The sequence below is a fragment of the Penicillium maclennaniae genome (genome assembly GCF_028827695.1).
Source record: "Penicillium maclennaniae strain IBT 15551 chromosome Unknown utg000002l:1.0-2354659.0:1.0-2356205.0, whole genome shotgun sequence".
Classification (NCBI taxonomy): Eukaryota; Fungi; Ascomycota; class Eurotiomycetes; order Eurotiales; family Aspergillaceae; genus Penicillium; species Penicillium maclennaniae.
Genome location: NW_026623214.1, coordinates 998,249 through 1,024,344, shown reverse-complemented (window position 1 = coordinate 1,024,344; position 26,096 = coordinate 998,249). Strand labels below are relative to the sequence as shown.

Genomic DNA, 26,096 nt, shown 5'->3' with positions numbered 1-26,096 from the left:
CGAAGCCGCCCCAAGGCCGTTTTCGGAACCGTGTCCACTCTTATTCCGCTGTAGCTATACGGCATGCAGCACAACGCTTTGTCTATGATCCTAAGGTTACAGGAAGGTTGCATCCTCGCAGATAAGAGAGGGTCCAACCCAATTTCAAGAATTGCCCATTTTCTATAAGTATTCGGCTGATGGCACGTAGTTTCCATCTGCATCCACCACTTTCGCAAACTTCAACAGGTACCAACTCGAGCGTGAAAGCTTCTCAGCTGCAGTACTAACTTTCATAGAGTCTTCAAGCAATCTTCCGCCAATATGAAGTATCTCATTGCTTACTCTGCTCTTTTCGCCGCCGCTCTTGCTGTCCCCATGGGCGATGGCAACACGAGGGACAATGACACGAGCGGGAAGACCTGCGAAAGCAAGCAGACCGTCGTCTGCACCGATGACGTCTCCGGTGGTGCGATTTCCCTGGGCAACATCCTCAACGGTCTTCTTGGCGAAAACTGCTCCAATGGTGAAGTCTACTGCTGCGACACTGGTAAAGTGGAACAGGTAATTATCTCCTCATCTCTCAATATGCACGAGCTAACATAGAATACCTCCAGATCGGCTTGATCAACCTCGACCTGAACTTGGAGTGCTCCCTGAACCGCCTCTTCTAAACCCCCCCCCCCAGGGAACATTCTTTTGACCATGGAAGTGTTCAAATGTCCTAATGGATAATACTTAATTGGTTACTATCTGTACAAGTCTTATAGATTGTATTGTCGATAATCACTGGCCAAGATAGTCCTTTTGGAACTAATGTACCACTTGTTCGCAAGAACACGTACTTACTTCAATATTGAAACATGACTGAAAATTTTGACATATTCGTATACAAAAAAGGCTTCAAATAAACACCAAGTGCCCTCATTCAAACATAGTGGTATCATGCAATATTCATAAGCGTCTTCAACTGGCGAAGAGAGAGAGGTTTGATTAGGTAGTCGTTGATTCCGGCAGCAAATGCTTGCTGTTTCATAGGAGCTGACGCAACTCCAGTCACCGCCATGATGCGACATCTCTCGAGGCACGCCTCGTTTTCATATTGGCGTATCTTGTTTGTTGAGACGATACCGTCCATGACAGGCATTGATAGGTCTGGAAAGGTCAGGTCGGAAAATTTGCGGAAGACCGGGGGAAAACTCAGCATACCCATGAGAATGAAATTGAACCTCCGGCTTGAAGTTGAGTATTTCTCCAGAGCAATGAGTCCATTGGAGGCTGTCTCATAGCTGCAACCGGACTTTTGCATGAACGTTGCCATGATCTATTGCACCAAGTATGAGCATATTATTATGACAGAGAAACAAGAGATAGAGCTTGTGTTCAGATTAGAATAAAGACGGCTCACCTTGAGGTTAATCTCGTTGTCATCCACAATGAGGACATGTATTCCGTTGTGATCAACTGCTGGTTGGAAGGATAGGGTAGTTTGAACTGCGGAACCAGAATTGTCTCCCAGAGGATTAATTTTGCCATCGATAGGGACAAGTGTGGAGACCCCTTCTGACACTGGATGAGCTGAAAGCTCTATTGGAGGAACACCTGGTATGGCACCAGCGCTAAGAGCTGTACGTTGCTCTGCATGCAACTTCAAAATCTTTTGAGCAGCCTGGTGAATCTTTTGAGGACCAAATCTATGAAGGTCAGCTGGCGTAACATATGAGACCATGAAAATAAACCTACGGTTGGGAAACTCGGATCACATTGAGGGGGAGGTGGTCGCCAAGGGTGGGGACCTTGCCACTGAGAATGACAAAGAATTTTGAATCACACTTGTGATCAAGATCCGAAAGAGATTCAACACAATCTTCTTCAACGACGACGACATCACCCCGCCCATCCTGGAGAGTTTCGGCCAATGAGATTGCCCACCCGAGTTGTGTCGTGAAAACATCAGCAAGCGTGCTCTGAATCGAGAGCTTTCGCTTTGCTTCAGCGGATAATATCCCAGTCGGAATTTCCTGAAGGTCTGGGTAGGCATTGAAGCCAACGAGACATGCATGGATATGCGTGGTCGGATTTTGTGACTCAAGGAGGGTATCGCCAGAAGACTGTTCTGGAGTGGACTCAAGACATTGAATTGGGAGGTAGACATCGGCCTGTGTTCCAACATCTTGCTCACTCTTCAAGGTGATATTGCCACCAAGCGAAGTGACCAGTTGGCGCACAATGCTGAGACCAAGCCCGACGCCCTCCGAAAGCGAATCCTCCTGGGAGAAAGGAGTAAAGAGATGGCTTTTGAGGTAGTCAGGCGCAATTCCACTACCAGTATCTATGACAGAGAGATGGGCAAGAAGAGAACCGGGACAGGAATGATGCTGGGCCTTGGATAGTGAGACCTCGACGAATCCCTTTTTTGTCCATTTCAAAGCGTTGCCTAGTAGATTCATCACGATTCTTCTCCAGACACCGGCCACCGAGCGAATATTCCAATCATAGGCTTTTTCAATACGAATAACGACGGAAAGCTTATCCATCTCACTGGAAACCCGCTGAGGGGATTCACCATTGGCCTCGCTGGATGAGTATGTCTGACGAAGACCAATGCCTCTTGCAAGCGCCCTTTGGCCAGTATAAATGATATTCGCGACCTCTTCAACTAGGGTGTCAAGAGCAAAATCGGAGGCCAGACCAGCGGGGTTTTCACCAGCATTCGCCGGGCGCGACTTTCTCATCAAACTCGAATTGTTAATTTTGCAGAAATCCAATCTAACAATGAATCAGCTATTTCCATCAAGACAGCTAGGAAGTGTCTTCATAAGGTTTAAACTTACAGGTGGTCGGTGGTATCTAGCAGGTTCATCCCAGACTGTTCAATCATCCTTACAATATCATCTTGTGAGGGTAAAAGGTTAGTGGCATGCAGCAATTCAGTGCTGGCAAGAATGCCGTGAAGCGGAGAGCGGAGCTCATGGTTTATTGACGATATGAAGTCAAATTTGGATTTCTCGGTGGTCGCCCAGTGAAGACGGGAAATTTCAGAGATGATGGAATCCGCAAAAACCTTGAAGAAATGTACTTCTTCGATCTCCAATGTGCGCTGGTGCTTTCGGGTCCAGATCAGTGTTCCAGCAAGCCAGCAAGATTTGTTCCAGTCCCACAGGGAAGGAAGATAACAGATTCAGCGTCGGGCATACATTGGGCGAGACGATCTGAGATATTCTGCGCTGCCTCAAAGCCAACGCCGAGTTTAATTGACCGATCACCCCCGTGAGACAGGTGGTCATCGACGACTCTCTCCTCGAAGCTGAAGATTTGACCCCGGGGGTAAGCTATCGTCAACTCGTGTAGGAGCTTTTCGGGTACCTGGAGATCACAGTCTGCCTGTGTATTATTTGACGGGGGTTTCAAAGCGAAGCTGAGAATATCACAGGGCTTTTCGGGTTGTGCCAGGCCGAAAGGACTGGGAGGTGGAGCGACTCGGATCCCATTATCCGCAGTGTATGGGAACGGCTCCCAACTTTTAGGCTCTCGCGGCGATTTGCTGATGATGTAGTCAGCATGAGCAGGGAGCTGGGGCGGAGGAAATGGAATACGAACAATGAGGAGTTACTATGACTTGCATCGAGAAATACCACGCCATCCAGATCCATGGACTCTCTGAGCAACACACTAGCACGATCGAATACCATGGCAATCCGTTCGGCGATGGAGACACTATCCATCAATGATACCCTTGCAGAGGTTTTGCGCCTCGCTTCGGTTGCGCTCGGACTGACCTCACGGACCTTCAATGCCTCCTCAAGAGATTTTTCTTCCGCGGGACTTAGGACGTTAGGCCTATCCGATGAAGTTGAAAAGGAAGACGGATCGGTAGGCCGTGAAACTTTCTCTTGCGAGAATAATGGTGATGATGTTTCCAAAACTGCCGAAGACATATCATCTAGCATCGAGACATTGTAAGCGCTTTGTCCGCCTGGATGTGCGCCGAAAAACTCGTTTCCACTGCCGCCGCTGCCGGTGGACATGTAGCCTGGTATATTGAGAGCAGATGGTACGAGATGGCCATCTCTCGAGGCCTCGGTGGGTTCGAACTCGGGATTTTCTTTTACAAAACTAGTCAACCCTTTCATGAGAGATTCCGCCCGATGTTGGATGTGAACTAGACGAACGTTCTCCAGATGTGCTGCGATCGCATCCGACACTTCCTGCAGAACAGCAACCTCTTCATCATCGAACTTATCTCGGGGTTTGTCATCCACAACACAGTAAGAGCCGAGCACGTATCCAGCAGCGCTAAATAGCGGCACTTCGGCGTAGAACCGCATGTGCGGCCAGTCAAGGACGTAAGGGCGATCCTTGAAGCAATCCTCTTTTGTAAAATCGCGGATGATATAACGGGATTTATTTGCCGTCACGTTGGGTGTATCGATGTCATTCGAAGAATCAATCGAAGTGAACAGCTTGATGGTGTGAGGGCACACCCCCCACACCAGATCTAGCGCTCGGACCCCAATGTACACACCATCGCCGGGGAGGTGCTTGTCCTTATCCCGCAGAGAGATAGACTTAGTGGTTTCGGAAATGATGAACTGGTTTTGACCGTCAATGATCGACACGAAGCATCGATTCGATCCCGTTCGAAAGACACCCAGTTGCGACAAGGCGGCGAGGGTGATATCTTTGGGGAGACCGGCGGATATAGGCTGCTCATCTCCCGTCGGAGCATCAGATCCCGCATTCTGGGGATCAGTCTGATACTTGAAGGAACAATAGTACCTGGAGCAATAACACAGTAAGCGACGGAGGTATTGTAGGGGAAATAGCGCAGGCCGACCTTAACAGTTCACGGACTCTCTCTCGCTCGACATTCTGTAAAGGTGTGTAAAAAGCCACCTTTGGTAGTGAATCTGATGAGTCCATATTCAGCCTGTATCCCTCATCCACATCTTGAATGTGTTGGAGGGAGATGGAGATGTCGGAGGCAAAGCCATAAAATGTGGTGATGTCCACTAAAGCTTTCTGCCCGTTTAAATCCGGCTTCTATTGACGAGGGCACCCAATCGTTCTAGACTTTCGGAAGCGGTGTGTGGACTCGAGGTCTTGGCGTTCGAGCCTGGGCCGACCCATCAGCCTCTCCCCTCACGATCGGGAATATCCGAAGAGACTGTCCAAAGCACCTAGTTTAGAACGTGAATTACTGCGAGACTCTTCACAATTTACACGTCTCTAAGAAGCTACTTTGGCTTGAAATGCCCATGGCCCTTGAAACATCGCGATCTTAAGGATCTGGATACCGCTCACGAGCTGCTAGATTTGTGCTACCCTCGTCGCTACTAAAGGTTCATGAAAGATATCGAAGAAGGTCAAGGTCAACACGCTATATGAACCTGTGGTTGAATCTCTTTCCGCATGAAAACAATCTCTATATCCCACCGGTCTCCATTTGCATCCCACACGTCGTAATAGTTCGGCACAGTCTTGATCGGTACGTAGCCCCGGCGGCCATACCAATCTTGATTTGCGATCTGTACCCATAAGTTAACTGACCAACGCTTTCAAAATGACTTTCATGGGTGCATGTAACAACCTTCGGGATAGCACCGTATGTGGACATTGCAAAGTCTTCTCTCATCTGATCTTTGCTCGTCACCGTGTCTAGCATGAGCGACTGAGCGCAGAGTGGCTCTCGAGACGCCATTTTCTCCACTGCATCCATAGCAGCTCGACCAGTACCCTGGCCCTGCATTGATTGAAGAATGAAAAAACTTTTGATCCAGAAGACGTTTTCCGATGGGATGTCAAGGCCGACCATCTCTGCGTCTTTATTCTTGGAATCCAGAGAAATATGACCGATGGGGACAAAGACCTCTTGCGAGGGTTCCCGTGTGACTCCATTGACTGAGTCCGCTGTGTCAAGCAGCACTTCTTCACCCTCGTCACTCTGAGGGTCTTTGCCTTCCGAATCATGAGATTGGCGGACCTATCGAAAAAAGTTAAGATACAGTCTCTGATACAGTTTCTGGTAGTAGAGAATACGAGTCCCGGGTAGAAAACAAACTTACAATCCAATACATGCACTTCTCTCCTTTGATTTGTTTTTCTTTCCATTCTCCCTCGACCTTTTCCCAGTCCCAATTACATAGCACTCTTTGCTTATAGAGCCATCTTCTATGGGTCTCAGACTTGGCATCCCAGGGGATCAGCGCAAGCTTTGTCTCTGAAGCCATACTTAGCGATTTGATCCGAATAGTAGCGCATAAGAGATCAGTAGGGGCCAATTGAATGATAAAATTCAAAATCTCGTTGCTGGCGGCATCTTCCGCAGGAGTCTCTTTTGGTTCGAAGCTAAACTCCTTTGGGCAGGTGACATGCCGAAGGCCCCATCACAAATCAACGCGAAGATGTGTGGGGAAGCGAACCAGTCTTGCCTGTACTTTACTCGCAGCATGAACAGTCTTCATTGCACAGATGCGCTGGAAAAAAAAACTTTGCAGACACGAGCTACGTAGATTGAATTTGAATGGCGCATCGTGCACGCGGCCATAGGATGTGGAGAACAGGACTTCCCGTCCGCTCAGCCGTCCTTCAGCCACATATTCTGCACAGCCATTCCCAATGAGCCTTTAGAACCGCCTTTTTTTCTATGAAAAGCAAGATCGGCTGTGAAGTTTTCGTGAGGGTGATTTGGGTGAGAAGTCGAGAAATCGAATTATGAGAGGAGAGAATAGGTAAGAATCCCTACCTCCGGGTGAGGGGGGCTCACTCATCTGAGTAGCCTTAACAGCGCGTATCACACGCGCCGTCTCACGTAGATTCACTATCAGGGCCTTATATCCCAATATCTCATATGCAGTTCAATAATTCACTGTTTACCAATTCTTGCCCGCGGAGACTCTCCAATAGACTTATTTCGTGGATAGGTCGAAGTTGGGTCACATTCCATGACCCGTGGATAGTATATTGTCAAAGCAACCACCTTACATAGTTGATAGCTACTGTGCATGTACAGTATCAGAACGAGAGAACTTGAAATGAACATGACTTCACCTCTCATGAAGGATTTTTATGTCAATTATCAAGACTTGAATATCTGTATTAGAGAATTGTCCCATGGTTACAGTACATCATCTACAGGAAGAAAGCTATCACCAGGCCAATGACCCCAGTGAGACTAGGAGAAAAGGCCAAAAGAGCTCCGTTGAATAGAGGAGCACTTGTGGCAATGGCAGACCCTGTCTCTGTGGCGGCCGTGCTCGTCGACGAAGCCAAAGACACCTGCCCACTACCTGCATCCGTAGTTGCCGTGGTGAAAGATGACAGGAACGAGGTAGAAGATACCTGCAGGGCTTGTGCCCCAGTGGCCTTGGATGAGTTGACCTCACTCGTCATGTCCTTCACACTTGCAGCGCCTGTAGCTTTGGTGGCAGTGGCAAGGGTGGATCCTGCGTCAGTGGTAAAGGCAGTATCGGCGGTGCTAAAGAGAGTGGATGTGGAACCTTCGATCTCTGTGGCGGGGGAGTTAGGCGAGCTAGTCGAGGGGCTAAACAAAGTATTGATCAGCCCAGATGGGGCTGTACCGGACGAGATTTGGGAGTTTCCGATAGAGACAGTTGAAATTGCACTGTTGGTGCTGTGCAGTGCAGATGTATCACTCGTGCTCTCCGAAGCAAAGGAGCCAGCTAAGCGGGTCGAAGCCGTGACAAGAGTCTCGGTCACTGTCACTGGGCTGATGGTTGTGTGAAAAGTGACAGAACCGATGTTTTCAGTGTTGTATTCGCCAGAGATGGTACTGTCAGAGCCAGATCCCGAGCTAGAGCTGCTGGGGTTGACAGTATACACGATGGTTCCAGCAACAAGAGTCTCAGTGGTAGCGGAAGTAGTCTTCTCACGTTCGGGGCAATTGGTAACAGTTGCGGGGCACTCGTAGATGGTGGAAGTGCGAGTTGTGTAGATTGTCTCAGTGCTAACGTAAGGATGATTTGATACAGTGCCAGTGGCCTCGGCAGTGACGGGGCAGACGGTAGTAGAAACAACGACAGTCTCAGTGGTGACGTAGGTGGTCTTCTCGTGAGCTGGGCAATTGACGACGTTGGATGGACAGGCGGTCGTTGTGGCCGTGCGAGTGCTGAAGACGGTGGAAGTGGTGTACTCTCCCGAGTCCGAGGCCGAGTCCGATCCAGTAGGAGAGGCTTGGCTCGTAGGGATCCGAACGGAAGAGCGGGAGCGACATGCGGAGGCAAACTTGCTGGGCCTTGCGCTTTTGGTGTGGACTGGTGTCCTTCCGAGAGAAGTTGAAGATCCAGAGCGATGAGGGAACGGGGTTGAGGGCGAAGCGATTGGGCTCGAAGTAGCAGAAGTAGAAGCTGCACAGTCCTCTGCCGCAGACGAAGCGCTGCCCACAGTCAGTCCGGACACTTCGATGGTTGCTCCTGGACCAGAGCAGACAGCCAAGAGCTCAACACTACCTGAGGACTTGGCTGCCAGACAAGCAGAAAATTGAGCAGAGGATCCGGCATCCACCACCGTGGTGGAAATCACCTCTGAGTTCTGAGAAACGTATAGAGTACACGAAGGTGCTACTGTGCGCTTCCGCTTCGAAGTGGTATCGGATACTGACACTGTTCCAGAGACTGCACTACTTAAGTCACTCGTGTCGATGGGTACACTCGCCGAGAGAGAGTCACCATCGGTAGTGCTGGCAGTCAATGTGGTAGTCCCATCGTCTCCAGACACGCTTGTCCCAGTAGATGCAGTCCAGGTTGCGGAGGTTGTAGAAGACGCCGTGGTGGAGATAGCACTAGACCAAACGGGTATATCGCTCGAGGATCCAGTAATGTCCGAAGAGGTCATGGTGCTGATACCATCAGTGGTAACAAGATTGTTGCCGCTACCGGTAGATGGGCCAGCTGTAGTGGCGGCTATTGCGCTGGAAGAGGTAGGTGAAGTGACCGGGGAGTCATTGCTAGTCGCAGAAGTCATGCTTGATGTCGACGAAGCCACGCCCAAGGTCGAAGTGTAACATGAGGAAGAGACCATTGAGATGTCTGCTAGACCGATAATCGGGCTGTCAGACGATTGGCCCTCGGAACAACTGATGCTGATCACAAAAGGAATGCCTGTCGACGCAGTTGGCGTGTAGGTTGCCGTGGCTGTTTCCCATGAGCCAGAGACGGGGCGGACGCCGCTGGCGGACGCCCCAGTCTCAAGGATGGTCGTGGAGTCGACAGCGACCTCCAAGAGACAACTTGCTGCATCACTTGATGTATTTGTCGACATTGACCAAGCTAAAGACACTTCATATGCTCCTCCCACGTTGACGGAGGCGATGTTTTGGCGGACAATGACATAGTCATACTCGAAGTCGGATATCTCTCTGGCCATCTCGTCAGTTCTCTGTTCTGAACGTTTTTTCGATTCATCCATCGTCTGCACTCACAGCCAGGTAGTGTCATCTGCAGGGCCACCCGTAGTCATGGTAGGGAAGCTCGCGATATTTGGGCCTGCACTCATAGACCAGTACGACGAGTAGCCGTACGTACCACCCTTGATCACATCGAGCGTTGCGCAAGCGACCGAGGTCTCCATGATGACAACTACACAGATAACGCACCTGGTATCAATCAGGAAATATAGAATTCAGCAGAGAGACTTCTGAGGCGTGTGGCAGGGATCAGGACGGCACTTCAAAAGGGAATGACTGGCGCCGCGTAGTGACAATTAGGACCACCTACCCTACCCAAGGACCATTGCCTCATATATATGGTGAATTTGGGCTTCACGGACCCACGAGGCTTTTTTATTTCCATTTTGCCTTTTGTGAGATCCTACCTAAAATTGTGGCAATAGGAAAGGTAAAAGGAGGTCTTGACTGGAGAGAGTCAGAATAGGCGACCAGTTGAGCGGATCTAGCGGGAAGCAGTAAAGCGCGATGGAACCTGGGGAAATTCAAGCCGACAGCACCTTCTTGAGCTTCTTAGCGTAGGATTTGAGGGCAAAGCATTTTTTCAAAAGAGTGGAGGATTAGTCTCATGGTGATATTCAGATCGTTATTGAATTCTTTTTTCCCCGGCGATATGTTTGAAGTGCAACGTGCCTGTGTCTGGGAATCCTGCTGTGAACCCACTAAGCCGCTTAATATGCAAAATTATGCAACATTATGCCTTAGAATGACTCGGACATAAGCTTAAAAATTAGAGTAGGGAAAGTAGAGAGTGTTCCTGAGCTTTCCATGTGCAAGGCTCTGAATTTTCGTGGAATGAACCAGACCGACCAGATTTACGAGAAGCGGCGTCTTCGATGGGGCGAGCCCCACTTGCTAGCTCTTAGAAATCCAGGTCTCTCCATGTGTTGAAAGCAATATAAGTTCATCTAGAGGAGTGATTGGGAGAGGCCACATCATCTATCACACGACAATTGCCGATCATACCAGACTTTCAAAGCTTACATCGTTGCTGTTCCTCAGCTATTTCGGCGGGGCGTAGTTTTCTATGTTTTCGTGTTCGACTGCGTCGACAATTCTTGCTCTCTGTCAGGCTTAGCTTTCCGGTGGCAACTGGTAAAAGCACGAGGATACAGCCTGACTTCGGGAAAACAAAAATAACCATGATTCGTCGAACTGAACTGAACGAGATTTGAAATAATGAAAGTTTAATGCACAAGCAAAAAGCATGAGGACTAATATACAATGAAATTGATGGAGTGGATCCGAGATACATCCAATTTAAATAGCCACAGCAGGTATTTGATGAAGCAATTACGCCAGTATAGCTAGCATCCAAGTAGCTTCGTCAAAGGGGCAGTAAGAATGCTAGCATCGACCCCATGCGTCAATGTCCTGAATGATAGATATGAGACTTTGAAGAGTGCCCGTGGCTACGCATTGGAACTTTCGGAAGAATCATCAACCCAGTCCCTGTGCTCCGTCAGAAAATGGCAATTTGCTTGCACCATTTGATGCAGTTTTGTACAGTCTCATGGTGTTTCACTCCCGGCAATACAGTAGTTGGTTGGGTGGCACTAGCGAATCCCTTTCTTTGTATGTTTTTACGCTTCGTGTTGTTCTTGTTTTATTTTACGAGAATTAATCAAGCACAGTCTGAAAAGAACGATATTTGGACAACTGGGTCGGTGCTGATCTTGTCTCTCCGCATGAATGTTCAGCTTTCGGAGAATCTGAGAAGGCGGTATAGAAATGACCCAGAAGAGACTCAGAAAGGCCAGCGGAGCAAATTGTCCAAGTCCAATCTACTTCATCTATCTGCTTTCTCCGAGAGTAAATTGCGTGTACTTGAATTTATGGTGGACTCGACTTTGGCCGATAGATGTTCCATTTCGGGTTGTCTATGTCGGCCACTGCAATTTACAAGATATTCTCCTTGGAAGAAAAACGTTAATCAGCTTCTTGATTTCTAATACAAAAGCCCGAAGTACCCCATTACATTATCTTCATAACAATGCATTTCCCCCTCCATCGTGACCGAACTAGATAGACTTTCTACTGGGAGTATTTGAATATTGATTTAATAAGATATCTTGATTATTCAAAATGCTGGTATTAGCTGTCAATTTTGCAAGGATTTGAGTGGTATTGCTACGCGAATGTTCACCTTCAATGATGCAGCTATCACGTACTCTTACAAGGCTGCGACCTTAGAATAGAAGCTGTGACTTGGAGCTTCCATTGCGCCAGTCCACGCTTGAAATCCCCGCACCTGAGTTTTATTAATTCGGCTGGCGTCTGCTCTCTATGAATTGAATATATCGGCCTCGAGGCGATACTTTCAAGTTAGTTAAATGCCTCAAATGCTAGCTGGCTCGAGGACGGTCTACCCTAAACGGGACTAGAGCACGCCCAGTGTCAACGACAGGGCGCAACGGCCGTCAGATAAAAGGAACCGATATTCCGCTTATTATTTTTCATTTTCTACCTGCTTCTCTGTGCAAGCCGTTGTCTTCATTATGGCTGCTGTCGATCTCAATTTCCGCGCTGCAACCTTGGAGGATGCCCCGCAACTCCAGGAATTGGTGCAAAATGCGTTCCGCGCAGCGGACAGCAGATCGGATTGGACCGGCGATATGGGTCTCGCTTCTCAGTTCCACATAAGCGTAGAGGAAATAAAGAGCTTCATGAACGGACCAGAAAGCGCATTCTTGATTGCGACCGACCAAAACGGCGTCATGATGGGCACCATCGGTGTGTCAAAGCGTGGAGCCAACGGCGCTCGCCTTTCTATGCTTGCCGTGGACCACCGATACCATCGCGGAGGCCTTGGTCGTCAGATTCTTGGCTACGCTGAGGATTATAGCTATCAGACTTGGGGAGCGACCAAGGCGGGGCTAAATGCCCTGTCCACGCGACAGACCCTCATCGCGTGGTACATGCGACGCGGTTACAAAAAGACGGGCGAGACATCGCCTTTTCCGCGCAAGAGGTTCCCTGACCTCGACTTGCCGGAGGATATGTGCTTCGTGGAGTTCGAGAAGGATTTGGACCCGGTCGCCGTCGCTGCGTGAGGCGCGATCACGTCTGCGATCGTTTTCATGCATCGTGGCACCTATTTCGTCAGCCACGAAGCTAGTGCCAAGCATGCTCTTGGTCTATTTCTGATTCCACACCGACAAGTTCAGATGGAGTATAGCTATCGGAGCATCTCGCAATGGACTCAGTTGATTCAAAAATCTGTCGGTCGGGCTGAGACGGCCACTATCGCCGAAGATGTTCTCGCCAATCTCATTACCGGCATCCCTTCATACCTTCCGTCCTGGAGAGATACCTTTCCTGTGTCATGACCAAGTGACGAACTTACTGGTTTAGAGTTGGTGAACTCGTCTCAAACAACGCTGTGATTTGGGTAATAACATAAATTTTGTTCCAATGATCTTAAGTTCTAAGGAGAAAATATGTTTCGATTTAGGAACCCAAGGATATGACCTTGAAGAGAATCCTGCACGGCTAGAAGCAGATTACTATCTTGTTGTATTACCATGAAACTATGTATACGAGTATCAAGCTTTGACTCAATCGAATAATGTCGTGCTGACTGTTTGAACTTGCCTCGATCGTCTGCGCGGTTGAACGAACAGTAGGTGTCACTAAGCCCGAACCAGCTAGTTTGGCTTTTTGGCGTCGCTGACCCCTTTCCAAGCCGCGAATCGCCAAGTCCAATTAACTAGGCAACAACTAGACTTTACCCACTCGACCTCGAAAAGTACACACGGTAATCTTAGTGAGGCCGTAGTCGGCGCAGATCGGACGCAAAAATCCTTCAAACTTTCAAAGTGAAACAGTTCGGAGTGTCGGAGAATGTATGCCCCGATATTCGGCGGAGATTTCACACGTCTGCTAGTATCAACGCTAGCCCCAACGCTCATTCCGAGGCGAATGATGCCAAATCTTGCCCATTGCAGTTACTTTATCCCCAAGAAGCTTAGGTAAGGGAATTGTCTGTCTCGAGCCAGCAAGATCGTAATCTATCGAGTTATAAGCCCAGCATCAGTCAGGCACCGATTGTCACAGGAGCTGTTGCCCAATTTGTTAAAAACTGAACAGGTATGAAGTATCTCCTTGGAGCTTCCTTGGCCACTTTGGCCGCCGCGGCGTCTTCGTCTGCCCCGGCCTCTGCACCAACTGGTGCTACCTACGCAAGCGGCTTTGACATGAAAAAGCACTGGGCCAATCTGAGCCCATACAAGGACGCTGATAGCTTCGGTGTTCCCAGCGGCGTGCCGGCAGGCTGCGAATTGTCTCAGGTGCATGTTCTTCATCGCCATGCTGAGCGCTTTCCTACCAATTACCCTCTTGATGGAGAGGGTATGCAGGACTTTGCTGCCAAAGTGACCAATTACTCCAAGAAGCATCCTGGAAAGGCTGTGGGCACTGGCCCCCTGAAGTTTTTGAACGACTGGAACTATGTTCTTGGCTCGGACATCCTCATGGAGTCTGGTGCTGCCACCGAGGCTACTTCTGGTGCCCATTTCTGGACCAAGTACGGTCGGCTCTTGTATCAAACCAACAAGAGCACGGTGGCTGCTTGGGATTCATCTCTGAATGTCTGGCCCAATGGCACTTCTCGCCCGAAGCCCGTCTTCCGTACAACTTCCCAGTCTCGTATCTTGGAGAGTGCGCGCTGGTGGCTCAGTATGTGAGAACGACAATCACACCTCTGTGCAATTTACTAATGTTGACTGCTAGGTGGTTTCTTTGGCAACAGCGGTGCCAACAGCTCTTACGATCAATATGATCTTGTTATCATCCCCGAGGTGTACCCATTCAACAACACCCTGGCCTCGTACGACTCTTGCAACGGGGACATGACTGAAGGGTATGTGATCGTTAACCCTGACGGTTATTTCCAATAGTTGACAGAAGCTGTAGTGACAACGCTGCTGAAGTCTTCATTGCTCGCTACACTCAGGACGCTCGCTCTCGCCTGTTGGCCTACTTCCCTGGCGACTTCAACCTGACCGCTTCCGACGTGCTCGCCATGCAGAACATTTGTGTTTACGAGTACACGAGCCTTTCCGGCTCGTCCTTTTGCTCCCTCTTTACCGAACAGGAATGGAAGGACTTTGAGTACAACATCGACGTGCAATACTATGGAGACTACGCCTACGGTTCCCCTACCGGCCGCGCCCAGGGCATTGGCTACCTTGTTGAACTCGCTGCTCGTCTCGAGCAGAAGCTCCTCACATCCAGTGATACCAGTGTCAACTACACCTACGACAACAACGAGAATCAGTTTCCTTTCGGCCAGCCTTTTTACATGGATATGTCCCATGATGACATAATATTGTCCGTTATCTCGGCTCTTGGCCTGGAATACTTCAATTACGGACCCAAGGGTTTACCAGTTCAGTTAGACCACGCCCCTGAGCGCAATTTCCAACTAAGTGAGATGACTCCTTTTGGTGCTCGCTTCATGTCCGAGATCTGGACTTGCCCTTCGAACACGACGTTTGAAACTTTAAACCCCATTCTCTACACTAACCCTGAGTTGGGCACGAAGGGTACCAAGGACTACATCCGCTTCGTGCTGAACAATGCCCCGTTGCCCATGCAGGGTCTTGTTGGCTGCGAGCACGCCAAGAACGGATTTTGCCCTGTTGACAATTTCCTGAAGGATGTTCCTAATCTGAAGGAGAAGGCTATGTACCAGAAGGCGTGCTTCGGCAACTACACCACTGGAAACCAGGTTGGCGACGGCGCCCCCGAATCTTAGATATCAGATGCATCGTCCAAGTACAATTAGCTCTTTGATTCTTGAAATTGGCTGGAAAGACTTGGTGCATGTGAGCGTTACTTTGCCTGCATGTTTCCATGCGATGTAGATATTCGTTCATTGAGTTTATTCTATAGAGCCGACTTCATATCAGCACTATGTGTCTGATTCATTAGATACATGGACTTTTCAACCTCGACGGGCCAAACGCACATCTGAATAATTTTATTGACGCTAGAATTATGAAGTGGGCTGAGTTTTTGGCCTGGGTTTTAGAAATGCCGGATTTGGACGTCGTCGTCTTCGGTGGTACCCATCAGTGTTGACAAGAATCGCTGATCACCGCTTTTGGACTCGGATTCAAACACTCCTGTCGCGGCGGCAGACGAAGGAAATGGCATAAACAATTTGAGATCGATTCACAAGTCTCACTCTTGTGGTTACTAATGATCTACTTCGTTTCGTCAGTTCACCAAGGCATCCGCTCGATTCTGCCCTTACATCGCCTAGGTCGATCAACCACCACCAAAGCACGCACCGACTCGATTGGCAGCCAAGATGCGGCTCCACCTGCTTGTCTTTGTATCAGTACTCGGAACAACAGTCGCGGCCCCAACAGCTGGAGCTCAAACCCGCGACGTTAAACGATGTGGTAAGAGTACACTGGAATGAAACGGCGCTGTGAAGCTAATTCTTTTAGATTAATCAGCGACTAGGTGTTAGTCCAACCGACATGGCTTTCCTGCTACGCCAAAGAAGTGGAAACAAATTACAGAAAGTAAGGCTCCTATGCTCAATGGGAGCATCAGGCACTGAACACCAAGCTGACATACCTTGCTCTCAGGGCCCGAAGAAGGGACCTTGCATTTACGATGATGCATGTTCAAGTATACATTGGCTTTGAATAATAAGCTTCAGCATGAGAAAGATGCAAAATAGTCAACAAAATAGATGTTTGTCTAAATGTCATATCACAATATGTACTGCCCCCCAATTTATTGGCAAAAGGAAATATTCTCTGGCTCTGAGAAGCCTTCCCTTTCAAGTCGTCAAGATCCCATTGGATGGGATTTGTTTTGTCGGCTCGGAGTCACTTTCATCACCAAAAGCTTTCCTTGACAGCCAAGTCACAACCTTCTCGCAGCGGGGATCCACATGGACCGTCCATAAATGCGCCACATAGATCAGTAGAAGATAGAAAAGTGGCACTGCAACTCCAAATGTGAATGTTCCGCCAGCTTCATAATGAATCGGATTGCCCTCTTCATCTACCGGATGGAATCCTTTACTCGCAATCGACTGTCGATAGAGAACCCACGACAGAGCTGTGCGAATAATGGTATTGTGAAGAAGGTATATAGGGAAAGAAATGCGGCCAAAAAAATTCATGAATGGGGAGGAAAGAAGGCGGCGAGCATCGCGGGAGAAGAAGACGCCGAAGACGAAAAATGTTGTTCCCAACGAAATGATATATCGGTTCACTTCGCCGCCGTTCGGTACAATGAGTTGGCCGACGGTGTCGAGTGCTCGACTCCATGGCACCCAGCTTGGGTTATCCTCGGGGAAAGAAGCAAGGAGGAGACCGAAGATAATCATGAGCGTAGATGTAGGTCTGGAGGTGAATGTAGTAGCGTTTGACCCGTAGTCGGCGTGTAGCTCAGCGAGAAAAATTCCAGCATAGATGTTCATTTCCACAACGACTGTTATTCGATCATACTGTTAATGGAATTCCGGGCACACCAATGATTAGAAGTAACGTACCTTGCGCACCAGACCAAGCAAAAAGATAAAGGAAAATCAAAATTAGTTTTGTATATTTCGGTCGTGTATATGTCGTTCCCAGTAGTGTGGTATAGACCAACATGGATCCCTTCAGGAAGAACGGGATCGTCCAGTATGTATGGTCGTAATCAGTCGTACCGCTGTGCCAAAATAAAATAAGATTTCGAAGCAAACCATCGATGGCGCCAAAGAACGTTGGACCTGGTGACTGAGTACCCGATCCTCTGATCCAACCAGCGTCGACCTGGCTAGCGATTTGGAACCCGTTGAGTTGGCAAATAAGCCAAACCATCAGAATGGCAGTATTCGTCGGCACGACCAGCCTGCCGGTGCGAGTAAGTGTGCTCCGTGCGAGCCTCTGCAAGGCGAAAGTTGTATCTCCATTTCGAATGTGCTTCCTTGAGTTAAAGGAGTTCACGTATCCTGTAAGAAGGAAGAAGAGCGCGACTGCAAAACGACCAGCAACCACGAGTCGGAGAAATGGATACTGGAAGATAGAAACGGGGCCCTCTTCTGAAAGTGCAGGTGAATTCAGCCAATTTGCGAAGCAGGAGCATAGATGATAGGTAACGACGGTGAGAGCTGCAACTCCTCGGAGACCCTTATTGTTTTGTTAGTCGCGCGTTAGTAGCAATGGTAGAAGGCATCTCACGTCGATCCAATTATCAGCTCGCTTTTGGGGCGCCATCATATGCCCGAAAGTTTGGGTGATAGCAAAGTGAGAGATGAGAAAACCGTCTAATCATCTTGAAATGATCACTCTATGCAGAGATTATTTGTTCACTAGGTGTTCGATTTCCGAAAACGTGATATACTGGACACCCGGCGGCGGAGATTGTCAGTCCGAACACATATGGACATGCTCCAAAGAGCTTTTCCGGAAGAATCTCGCATCTAGAAAGTGATCATCAAATGGAAAAAGTAAAGCAGCCATCATTCAGCGAATTTGTGCCCGCGAGTCCCTATTGATTCGATGTCTTCTCCCGTCCTGATTATTTCGTTGGTCCAGTGGCGCCCAGATTTTATTGATCATCAAATGAAGCAATTGAAACTCAAGATTTCAATCATTCGGTTAGCTCGCTGGACCCGGCCCGTAGGATCACCGCTTCCGGACGTCTGAAATGGGCGCATTCCAGCAAAGCGCCATCATTCCAACTGCCGTGGGGCCGCAAGCACCCTTTGTGGATCATCAGCCTATTGCCGATCAATTTACACGATGTCGTGGTATTGCCACATATGCTTCCAAGCATCCTGCTCCGGGAAGATCCAGTTCTGAGAGATGTACAATGGATCAGTCCACAGATCGAGAAGCCACTTGCTCCGATCGCCTCGGCGTATAAGGAAACTGCCCACGTTCACGCCCCACGAGTCCTGCGAGATGATGAAATTGATGTCGTCGTGCTTATAGGAAGCCGGGGTGGTGAAGCCACTCATGCCGCCGCCAGCGCCGTGCACCTTGTGATCGAGCAGAATATTTCGTGCCAATCCTTCCTTCGATAGGTTATGGTCATAGATGCTTAGTGTCATGTTCATGATGATGATATCCATGTCCATCCACCATACCCATTCGGCATTGGGGTGGCGCGCAAATGCTTCCTTCGAAACAGGAATTTTGTTCCAATAGATTGGTGCGCCCCGGGACAAATTATAGCTCGTCATGTTGGCCTACGTGAAGTCGAATCCGTGCTTTTCGGCGTATGTCTTGCGGTTTTCGTAAATCATCTCTTTGATGTGTGGCATCCCAAGCATGCGGTTTGTACCAGAGCTACCAGTGACCATGACGACTTTTTTCTTTGGAAGTGAGTCGGGCAACAACGTGTCCATCACTTTCTCGGCTGCCACACTTGCACTTCTGTGGATGCTAAGACCCATTGCTTTATATGCTGATTCGCCGTCGGATGGTCCATGCTGGATCCGCTTTATTCCGGTCTCCCAGGATGGCCAATATGGTTGGTTGAGAGAGAAGAACTTCCAAAAGAGCTAGAAAATCTCGCATCGGTGTTATTAATTTGCATTATTACCATGGTAGGCCACCCTTACAAATCCTCCGACCAGAATGGCTGCGGTAATCAAAATTCGAAGAATTTTGACACGCATAAGAGACGGCCTAACTACGTTAGAACTTGCAACCAGGTATGTCGACTGCACAGGAGATACCTTATCATCGTAACTTCGATGGCGGGAAGGAGACTGTGGACTCAACAATCACTTATTTTTGTCAAAGATCTGAGACGCAAGATGTGCGGCTGTTTGAATTGAACTAAGCACGACAGCTTGACGTTTTTGATCTTGAGACTGCCCCAGAGTGCTATGGAGATAACATGGCATAGAGAAAGTAAAACGAGCCTTCAGAAAAGAGAAGAGTGGTCCTGTCCCGCCCGTCCCTGATACGAACAGCTAAAGAGCTATTTGTCGATAGTGTTGAATGGTGCGATATTACCGCATGCGGAAGTCTTGGCAACCACTCAGAATGGTTTCCAGTAGTAGGACCTCGATTTCGACATTGAAAAAGTGGTTTACCCTTTGAGTGGCCCTTTTCGAAGCATCTAAAACATAGAAATGATTGTTGAAAGCCGGATATCTAGCAGGAAAAGTCATGGTCAGCCTACTAGGCCGAGTTGTCGCTGGCCTCTCATCCAGTGATCTTCGGGCCGCTTCCGGCTGATCTCACGACTCATCCGCGACACTGGAATTCTGTGCATGATTATTGCCAGAATGACGCGGATCCGGATGCGTCTGTGTTGTTCCCGGGATAAACCAAATGCAGTCTCATGTTTGGCGACAGACCTAATTAATCCATTGTTGCTCGTTTCCACCTTTGTTGACAATTCTCACCATCAATGTCCGCTCGATACCTCCAGTGGTCGCAAAGATGACGCGCCGACTCCGTATCTTGATCGCATCAGCTCTTGCGATTGCTACCATTTGGTACTTGTCAGGATGGACCACATCCCAGGAATATACGCCGCCTGAAGCCCTGCCGGGCACGTACCACCAGGACGCGTCCGAGCACATCAACTTCTGGCGCCAGTTCCAATCGCTGTTGATGGAACACAAGCCAAGATGTGATCCCCCGCGACGATTGGCAAACGCAAACTCGACAGGCTTTAAAGCTTTGAACCCAGATCCCCGACCAGACCTCCTGAAGATGTCCACCCGCGATGTTTTGCGCATGAAGCGGGCGCACATCGAGTTCGTCGATGCCATTACCACCAAACCGCCACAATTGGCATACGTCCCAGGCACAAAGGGTATTGTCACTACCGCCGGCGGTGCTTATCTCCCAGTGTTGGTAATCTCACTACGCATGCTGCGCCGCACGGGCTCATTTCTTCCCATGGAGGTCTTTCTAGCCTCGCGCGACGAATATGAGGAATATATCTGCGACACGGTTCTACCGTCATTAGACGCAAGATGCGTTGTGCTGTCTGATATCCTCGATGCAGTTCCAAAAAGCAATAAAATCGAGAAATACCAGCTGAAGCCATTCGCCATGCTCTTCTCATCCTTTGAAGAGATCCTGTTCCTGGACGCCGATGCGTTCCCGATCCTGAAACCGGAGCTGATCTTCGAGGAAGCCCCCCTTCAGAGACACCAAGTTCGTCACATGGCCTGATTTTTGGGCGTCCACTGCTTCCCCATTCTTTTACGAGATTTCCTCGCAGCAAGTGCCCCCGATGGACTCGCGACAATCAACCGAGTCAGGCGAAGTGGTCATTTCAAAGAGATCTCACCTGCGAACTCTCCTCCTATCCACATATTATAACTTCTGGGGCCCGACGCACTATTATCGCCTTCTTACCCAAGGCGCCGCAGGCGAAGGAGACAAAGAGACCTTTGTCGCCGCGGCAGTCTCTCTTGGCGAACCATTCTACCAAGTCAGCGAAAGTATCTGCGCAATGGGCCACGCGACACAAGGCGGCCTCGCTGGATCCGCAATGGCTCAATTCGATCCGATTGAAGATTATAGGTTGACGCAGCAGGGAGAATGGCGTGTGAATGGGTCAAAAGCTGCGCAACCGCGTCCATTCTTCATTCATGCCAACTTCCCAAAATTCAATCCAGCCACTGTCTTTAGCAAACAGGCCGTAAACCCGGCTTTCTTGGACGATGGGAACTATACGCGGGCTTGGACGACGCCAGACGACTTGATTCTTGGGTTCCCAGTTGATGTAGAGAAACAGTTCTGGGCGGACATCCTGTGGACAGGATGTGAGTTGGAGACGAAGTTTGAGAGCTGGAAGAATAAGACCGGGATTTGTGATGGGGTGAAGAAATACTGGAAGGCTCAGTTTGGGCCGGAAGATCCGGCTTCTGTATAGTACATTCAATTTAAAGATGGGTGGCGTTGGGTTTCTCTTTTTCTTTTCATTGGCAAATCATGAGACTTGCTTCTTCCATAATCTTAACAGTACAGAATATATGCGAATTCCCAAAATTAATTCCTGCCCGCTCTGCTCCGACGCGACTTGCGTGCGATGAGTAATCCCAGCCCCCAGTACATGAGCCATCTCTTGATCAGAATTCCTGACAGAGAAGACCTAGGTCCGCAATGTTCAGAGCACAACATTTGGGAATACTGCCTTCGCCACAGCTTTGCTTGAAGCTGGCGCCATCAATCGCATTACTGGCTGTTGATTAAACGTGGGTTAGCGGATGTTCAGACCTGGTCGCAAAACAGCGATTCCAACTTACCAGCTTTGCACTTGGTATCCGCAAGGCTTAAAGTATTGCTAGAGCAGCAGCTAGGGAAATTGTATATCGCATCGGAACAGGGAGCTTTGTCACGTTTGGCGAGTGTGGTAGGGTGAGCCAGGCCGGCGCCAATGGATATGGAGAGGAGAAGAAGTGAGACCTTCATGGTGAATTTGTCGTTGTGAATGAATGGACGGGGTTTGGATACAGCTTGAGATTGAATATGAACAAATAGGACCAGGAGTGGAGATGGGCAAGACTAATGGTTCCTGGGGGGGATATGGAATATGAGGCCTCCTCCACCGCCACGCCGACCCATGTCAACTATATGAGTATTCCACAAGACTTGACGAATGTCCTCGACGGCCTAGACCTAATCTGGGACATAAGAATCTATTTTCTCAGCTGACTTGCCCAGATCTGACCTTGAATTGCGAAGATCACTTCCGTTTCTGGTTAGACAACTAGGCCCTATGAGTTGAACGGCCATCGATCAAACTCAAAAAATGGATGAATGGAAAGCTCCACGTTCTTCGGCAATTGTGCCTCCCTGAGAAGCATAGCTAGGCTTAAGTTTATGAAGTTTGCACAGACACTCCAGACACTGGATTGCTGTAATTTGTGGATTGATTCACCCGATCGGCCGGTTTAGCCTTGTACATCAGTTATGTGATGAAGAATGCTTCAGGGTGGGTTTTGACAACATGAAGTAGGTTTAAAGTTCATCACAACGCCTCATCGGCTATTATGACCGAAATATAGTCAAAGGAGTACTCGTGCGTCTGCCCTCAGCACAACCCTATACTCAATGTCTTGGTCTGCGAATTCCTGGCGATAGGCTTTTTCTTCTGTCTCATCCCATTCAAATAACCAAGAAACCGCTATAAATAATCGCATGCTTTGGCAATTCTGAGAAAACGAGCATTTTCAAAGGTAGCTCGAGGCTGGAGGCCATGGACTTATGCAAACTATAGAAATACCCTTTGGTTTCTCGAGTCTTTCCAAGAAATTGAACCAGTGCCAATCCTTCCAAGATTTTGATTGCGGAGATAACGCATTTCTCAGCACAACTTCTGGATGGTTTCAAGTTGTACCATTGCAGTATCTGCAACGAGCAACTTGAAAATTTCAACGAATCAGTCTTCTCCGAGCTCATCCTTTGCCCGAGCTGCTGCTTTCCTTCATGTCTTGAAAGTATTATATTACGAGGCGAACACGGCCATGCGCTACGAGCCATGTACTTAGGCTTTTATTATTAGACAATTATTATAAGAACTCAGGATTGAACACACAATAGAGTCTGTCAATCGGTACCGGCCAGTGTAATGTCAGGGCGTAACATAGAAGCCTGCGTGATACGATCATCGCCGGCAAGGCGAAGCCTAGCTACTACATCTCTCACGAGATCGATTTAATTGGTGCTGGGGCGCACACGACAAGTTCAATAAGACGGAGGACAGGTATAAAAAGGCTTTCATCCGTCCGAATGGGATTTTCAAATTTGAGACAAATGCATCTGGGCTTTCATCTAGGAGCGACCAATATCCAATCTCAATGAGACTTAGGTACTAATGGTGTTATCTCAACGGCTGCGATTGCACCAAATTTGTGGCAAGTCTGAAAGCCCGCATAGTTCGTGGTGCGAGAAAATCGCCGCTTCGAATATTACGCTATTGAAGAAAAAGAGACAGTGAGTCATGAATTTTAGCCTATAGATGTTAGAATATTGAATGTTCAATTTGTTTCATTCTCTTCTAGCAAGTGCCTTCAAGTTCGCAGCAACCTAGATAATGAGGACCGGATCTCACGCAAGTCTCAATTGGCAGCACAGGAGTCCTCTCCTCACTTTTCAGGCGCACACTGAACATCTTGCATCCCCTGAAACCCTCCACTGATTCTATCACTTTCACTATTCCTGCGTTTGCCGTCGCTGATTCCTTTCGTCTCTGGATAACTTCGCAATGCCGACCCTCAACTCAATCAGAACGCTACAACCACTCAACACAGATCTCAACCCGGTCTCCAGTGGCCCCATCGAGTGCGATGTCCAAAATATCACAGCCAGATTCTTCCTGAACCGCGACCTCGAGGAGCTCATCCCTCCCAGATATCTGAGACTGGCAAACCAGACGCGTAAGCTTAACTTTGTTGTTCTCTCTCACTTCTGAATCAAGAAGAAAGACACATCGAACCGCAGGCAATGTCATACTAGCTAATTGCGTCTACAGCAAATGTCCAGCGTAGGGCTTGGGTCTTCAGAAGCGGCAACGAATATGCCCGTGGAGTGGACATGGAATGGTCCAAGGTGGACATCCGTTATAGAGGGGTCTTTCAGAGTCTCGTCAAGTGTCCGCACTTCACAAAAGGACTGTGGCAGGATGGATCTCAGGACTGTCGGTATGAGTTACTCACAGGCCGAATCAAAGCTCAGTCCCAGGTCATCTACGCGTTGTTAAGCGAGATTGGTAAGATGATTGATCTCAAGCGGGAGACCTGTGATGGGGATGGTATCTTCTACTTGACGTGAGTGATCGTGCCCGACCTGGAGCTGCGGCAGCACCTTCGAATCTTACTAAGTGTCACGGAGGCCTCATTTGCTGGGTACTCAGATGGAGTACTGGACAGGATACCGTGAGAAACACAAAGATGCACCCGAGACAGCGGGCTTCCTCTCTCTCAAGTTTAGTCCTGATTCATGGACCAGCCACACCATTCTTCCGACCTCCACGGTACGCAAGAAGCAACAAGATCCATGTAATCTTCATGTCCAGCTGTCACAACTAACAGAATTCAAGACCACCAAAGAACAGCCTCTTGCCTCCGCCCTCGCAGACAAATTCAAGATGATGCTCGGCCAACTGCTGCAACACCTGCGATACCTCCCTAACCCGGGCGACAAGCTCCCAGACCAGGAAGTATTCCTGATCGGTCTGCACGGCTCAAAGCTCCATCTCATGCGCACCTACTTCCCAGGCCAAAAAATCTCCAGCCTGTGGTGTCGTCGCAAAATCTCCAGCCCACTACCTGTATTCTCATCCGAAACAGTCCAAGCCCTAAGATCTGTATCCCCAGAGACTCCCTCCAGTCTACACGTTGAAGACTCCGTCGACGAGGAAGGCCATGTTAGTATCCCACTTTCCAGCACCGATGCAATGTCCCCTTTCACACCCGGCGGCAGCCGGTTCTACGGAACTGAGAACATGGAGCGAGTACGCCAGCAAATTCAAGCTAGCAAGATGAAGCAGCTGGACAACGAACCCAACGTGCGTACCTTTCGCGTCCTGGCTTCACGTGAGTACGATCTCTGGGACCAACAGGACTTTGCCGCCGCTGTCCAAATGCTTGTCGCCTTGCACTTCTATCTCCTGAGTGGGTTTGCCCGATGCGGAACCCTGCAGCAAGTATTCCAGAAGCATCCCTACGTGGACGACACTTTGAGCCCTGACAGTGGGGCAGATGTTGACCCGGCGCGCGATGCTCGGGTGTATCATGAGTTGCACGCACAGGAGATGTATTTCGAGGAGAAGGAAGAGGAGCTTCGTCGCGAGGGGCTGATTGCGCGCGAGGAGGCCGATGAAGCTCACCGTCGGCGAGAGAGTATGCGCAATGCACAAGATGATCGCATCGGTAGACTTCGTGATGCTCGGCGGGACTGGTGGGATTCTGTCTGGGAGGATGAGTGCATTCTCTTTCCTGAACCTAGACGTCCTCGAGGCGATGAGGAGATGATCGTTGGCAATGTCGACACTTGAAGTTGCGGTATCTAACACATGAAGTGTGAAGGCCATGTCGTGGCGGAGATATACTAAAATGCATGACCACATCATTAGTAGCGAGAGTATACTTAGCAGTACATTGCTCAATGTACAAGGAGAATCGACGGGAAATTACAAGTTCACGAATATGTATACGCTTCAGGCTATTCAGGGGCGAGCTCAATCGTACCTATTCGCATTTAATTGGGGATATTACCCCCTCTTTACCGTATCCTTACCTTGGCTTCCATGATAGCTCAATCTATAGCTTTATCTCTAGTATTATCGTTAAAATACTTTCTTATTCCTCTTCTATCTTCATAGTACCTACTTATCGATAAGCGCTAAGGGGTTAAAATTGAAGTGGAAGAGAGCCAAGGGCTGCCAGACATTATTCGGCAACTCATGCACATTAATTGTTGCAGCCAAACTTCAGGGTCAATCCACCTTAAAAGCAATGGATGAAACAAGTCATCAAGATTTTTAGATTGAGATCAAATAGATTCATAGCAACCGAAATGCTCCAAGAAAGATAGATATGTACATGTAAAGAAACGAACGAGGAAGAGGACCGTTCAACGCTCCCACTTCCTTCCTCCTGCCCCCCAACAAGAGTAAACCACATGATTGACCGACTCGCGGTCTAAGCAAGATATGAAATTTA

General features: G+C 48.8%; 12 protein-coding genes across 12 annotated transcripts; 5 read left to right on the top strand and 7 right to left on the bottom strand.

Annotated features, from left to right (window-relative positions):
• Positions 1-303: 303 nt before the first annotated feature.
• Positions 304-653, top strand: N7477_001603 (uncharacterized protein; the record flags this gene model as incomplete). The annotated part of the gene is made up of 2 exons (XM_056963266.1): positions 304-543; positions 597-653. 2 exons carry the CDS (start codon positions 304-306, stop codon positions 651-653), a joined length of 297 nt encoding a protein of 98 aa, XP_056826185.1.
• Positions 654-922: 269 nt separating this feature from the next.
• N7477_001602 (hybrid sensor histidine kinase/response regulator) lies at positions 923-4,814 on the bottom strand (the record flags this gene model as incomplete). Its single annotated transcript, XM_056963265.1, has 7 exons — positions 923-1,134; positions 1,189-1,303; positions 1,388-1,673; positions 1,723-2,748; positions 2,814-3,085; positions 3,157-3,523; positions 3,580-4,814. Coding segments are annotated over 7 exons (3,513 nt in total), but the record flags the coding sequence as incomplete, so codon positions are not given.
• A 590-nt stretch (positions 4,815-5,404) lies between these two features.
• N7477_001601 (uncharacterized protein) lies at positions 5,405-6,209 on the bottom strand (the record flags this gene model as incomplete). Its single annotated transcript, XM_056963264.1, has 2 exons — positions 5,405-5,962; positions 6,045-6,209. 2 exons carry the CDS (start codon positions 6,207-6,209, stop codon positions 5,405-5,407), a joined length of 723 nt encoding a protein of 240 aa, XP_056826183.1.
• Positions 6,210-7,110: 901 nt separating this feature from the next.
• N7477_001600 (uncharacterized protein) lies at positions 7,111-9,405 on the bottom strand (the record flags this gene model as incomplete). The annotated part of the gene is made up of 1 exon (XM_056963263.1): positions 7,111-9,405. One exon carries the CDS (start codon positions 9,403-9,405, stop codon positions 7,111-7,113), a length of 2,295 nt encoding a protein of 764 aa, XP_056826182.1.
• A 2,535-nt stretch (positions 9,406-11,940) lies between these two features.
• N7477_001599 (GNAT family N-acetyltransferase) lies at positions 11,941-12,495 on the top strand (the record flags this gene model as incomplete). The annotated part of the gene is made up of 1 exon (XM_056963262.1): positions 11,941-12,495. The coding sequence occupies one exon, from the start codon at positions 11,941-11,943 to the stop codon at positions 12,493-12,495; it is 555 nt and encodes a 184-aa protein (XP_056826181.1).
• A 1,038-nt stretch (positions 12,496-13,533) lies between these two features.
• Positions 13,534-15,200, top strand: N7477_001598 (histidine phosphatase family protein; the record flags this gene model as incomplete). The annotated part of the gene is made up of 3 exons (XM_056963261.1): positions 13,534-14,119; positions 14,174-14,303; positions 14,357-15,200. 3 exons carry the CDS (start codon positions 13,534-13,536, stop codon positions 15,198-15,200), a joined length of 1,560 nt encoding a protein of 519 aa, XP_056826180.1.
• Positions 15,201-16,241: 1,041 nt separating this feature from the next.
• Positions 16,242-17,670, bottom strand: N7477_001597 (acyltransferase family protein; the record flags this gene model as incomplete). The annotated part of the gene is made up of 3 exons (XM_056963260.1): positions 16,242-16,900; positions 16,962-17,583; positions 17,635-17,670. The coding sequence occupies 3 exons, from the start codon at positions 17,668-17,670 to the stop codon at positions 16,242-16,244; spliced, it is 1,317 nt and encodes a 438-aa protein (XP_056826179.1).
• Positions 17,671-18,191: 521 nt separating this feature from the next.
• On the bottom strand, positions 18,192-18,641 carry N7477_001596 (uncharacterized protein; the record flags this gene model as incomplete). Its single annotated transcript, XM_056963259.1, has 1 exon — positions 18,192-18,641. The coding sequence occupies one exon, from the start codon at positions 18,639-18,641 to the stop codon at positions 18,192-18,194; it is 450 nt and encodes a 149-aa protein (XP_056826178.1).
• Positions 18,642-18,647: 6 nt separating this feature from the next.
• On the bottom strand, positions 18,648-18,854 carry N7477_001595 (uncharacterized protein; the record flags this gene model as incomplete). Its single annotated transcript, XM_056963258.1, has 1 exon — positions 18,648-18,854. The coding sequence occupies one exon, from the start codon at positions 18,852-18,854 to the stop codon at positions 18,648-18,650; it is 207 nt and encodes a 68-aa protein (XP_056826177.1).
• Positions 18,855-19,854: 1,000 nt separating this feature from the next.
• N7477_001594 (alpha-mannosyltransferase) lies at positions 19,855-21,304 on the top strand (the record flags this gene model as incomplete). The annotated part of the gene is made up of 2 exons (XM_056963257.1): positions 19,855-20,580; positions 20,636-21,304. 2 exons carry the CDS (start codon positions 19,855-19,857, stop codon positions 21,302-21,304), a joined length of 1,395 nt encoding a protein of 464 aa, XP_056826176.1.
• Positions 21,305-21,500: 196 nt separating this feature from the next.
• N7477_001593 (fungal hydrophobin domain-containing protein) lies at positions 21,501-21,843 on the bottom strand (the record flags this gene model as incomplete). The annotated part of the gene is made up of 2 exons (XM_056963256.1): positions 21,501-21,613; positions 21,678-21,843. The coding sequence occupies 2 exons, from the start codon at positions 21,841-21,843 to the stop codon at positions 21,501-21,503; spliced, it is 279 nt and encodes a 92-aa protein (XP_056826175.1).
• A 1,795-nt stretch (positions 21,844-23,638) lies between these two features.
• N7477_001592 (uncharacterized protein) lies at positions 23,639-25,429 on the top strand (the record flags this gene model as incomplete). The annotated part of the gene is made up of 3 exons (XM_056963255.1): positions 23,639-23,810; positions 23,906-24,200; positions 24,265-25,429. The coding sequence occupies 3 exons, from the start codon at positions 23,639-23,641 to the stop codon at positions 25,427-25,429; spliced, it is 1,632 nt and encodes a 543-aa protein (XP_056826174.1).
• Between the last annotated feature and the right edge of the window lie 667 nt (positions 25,430-26,096).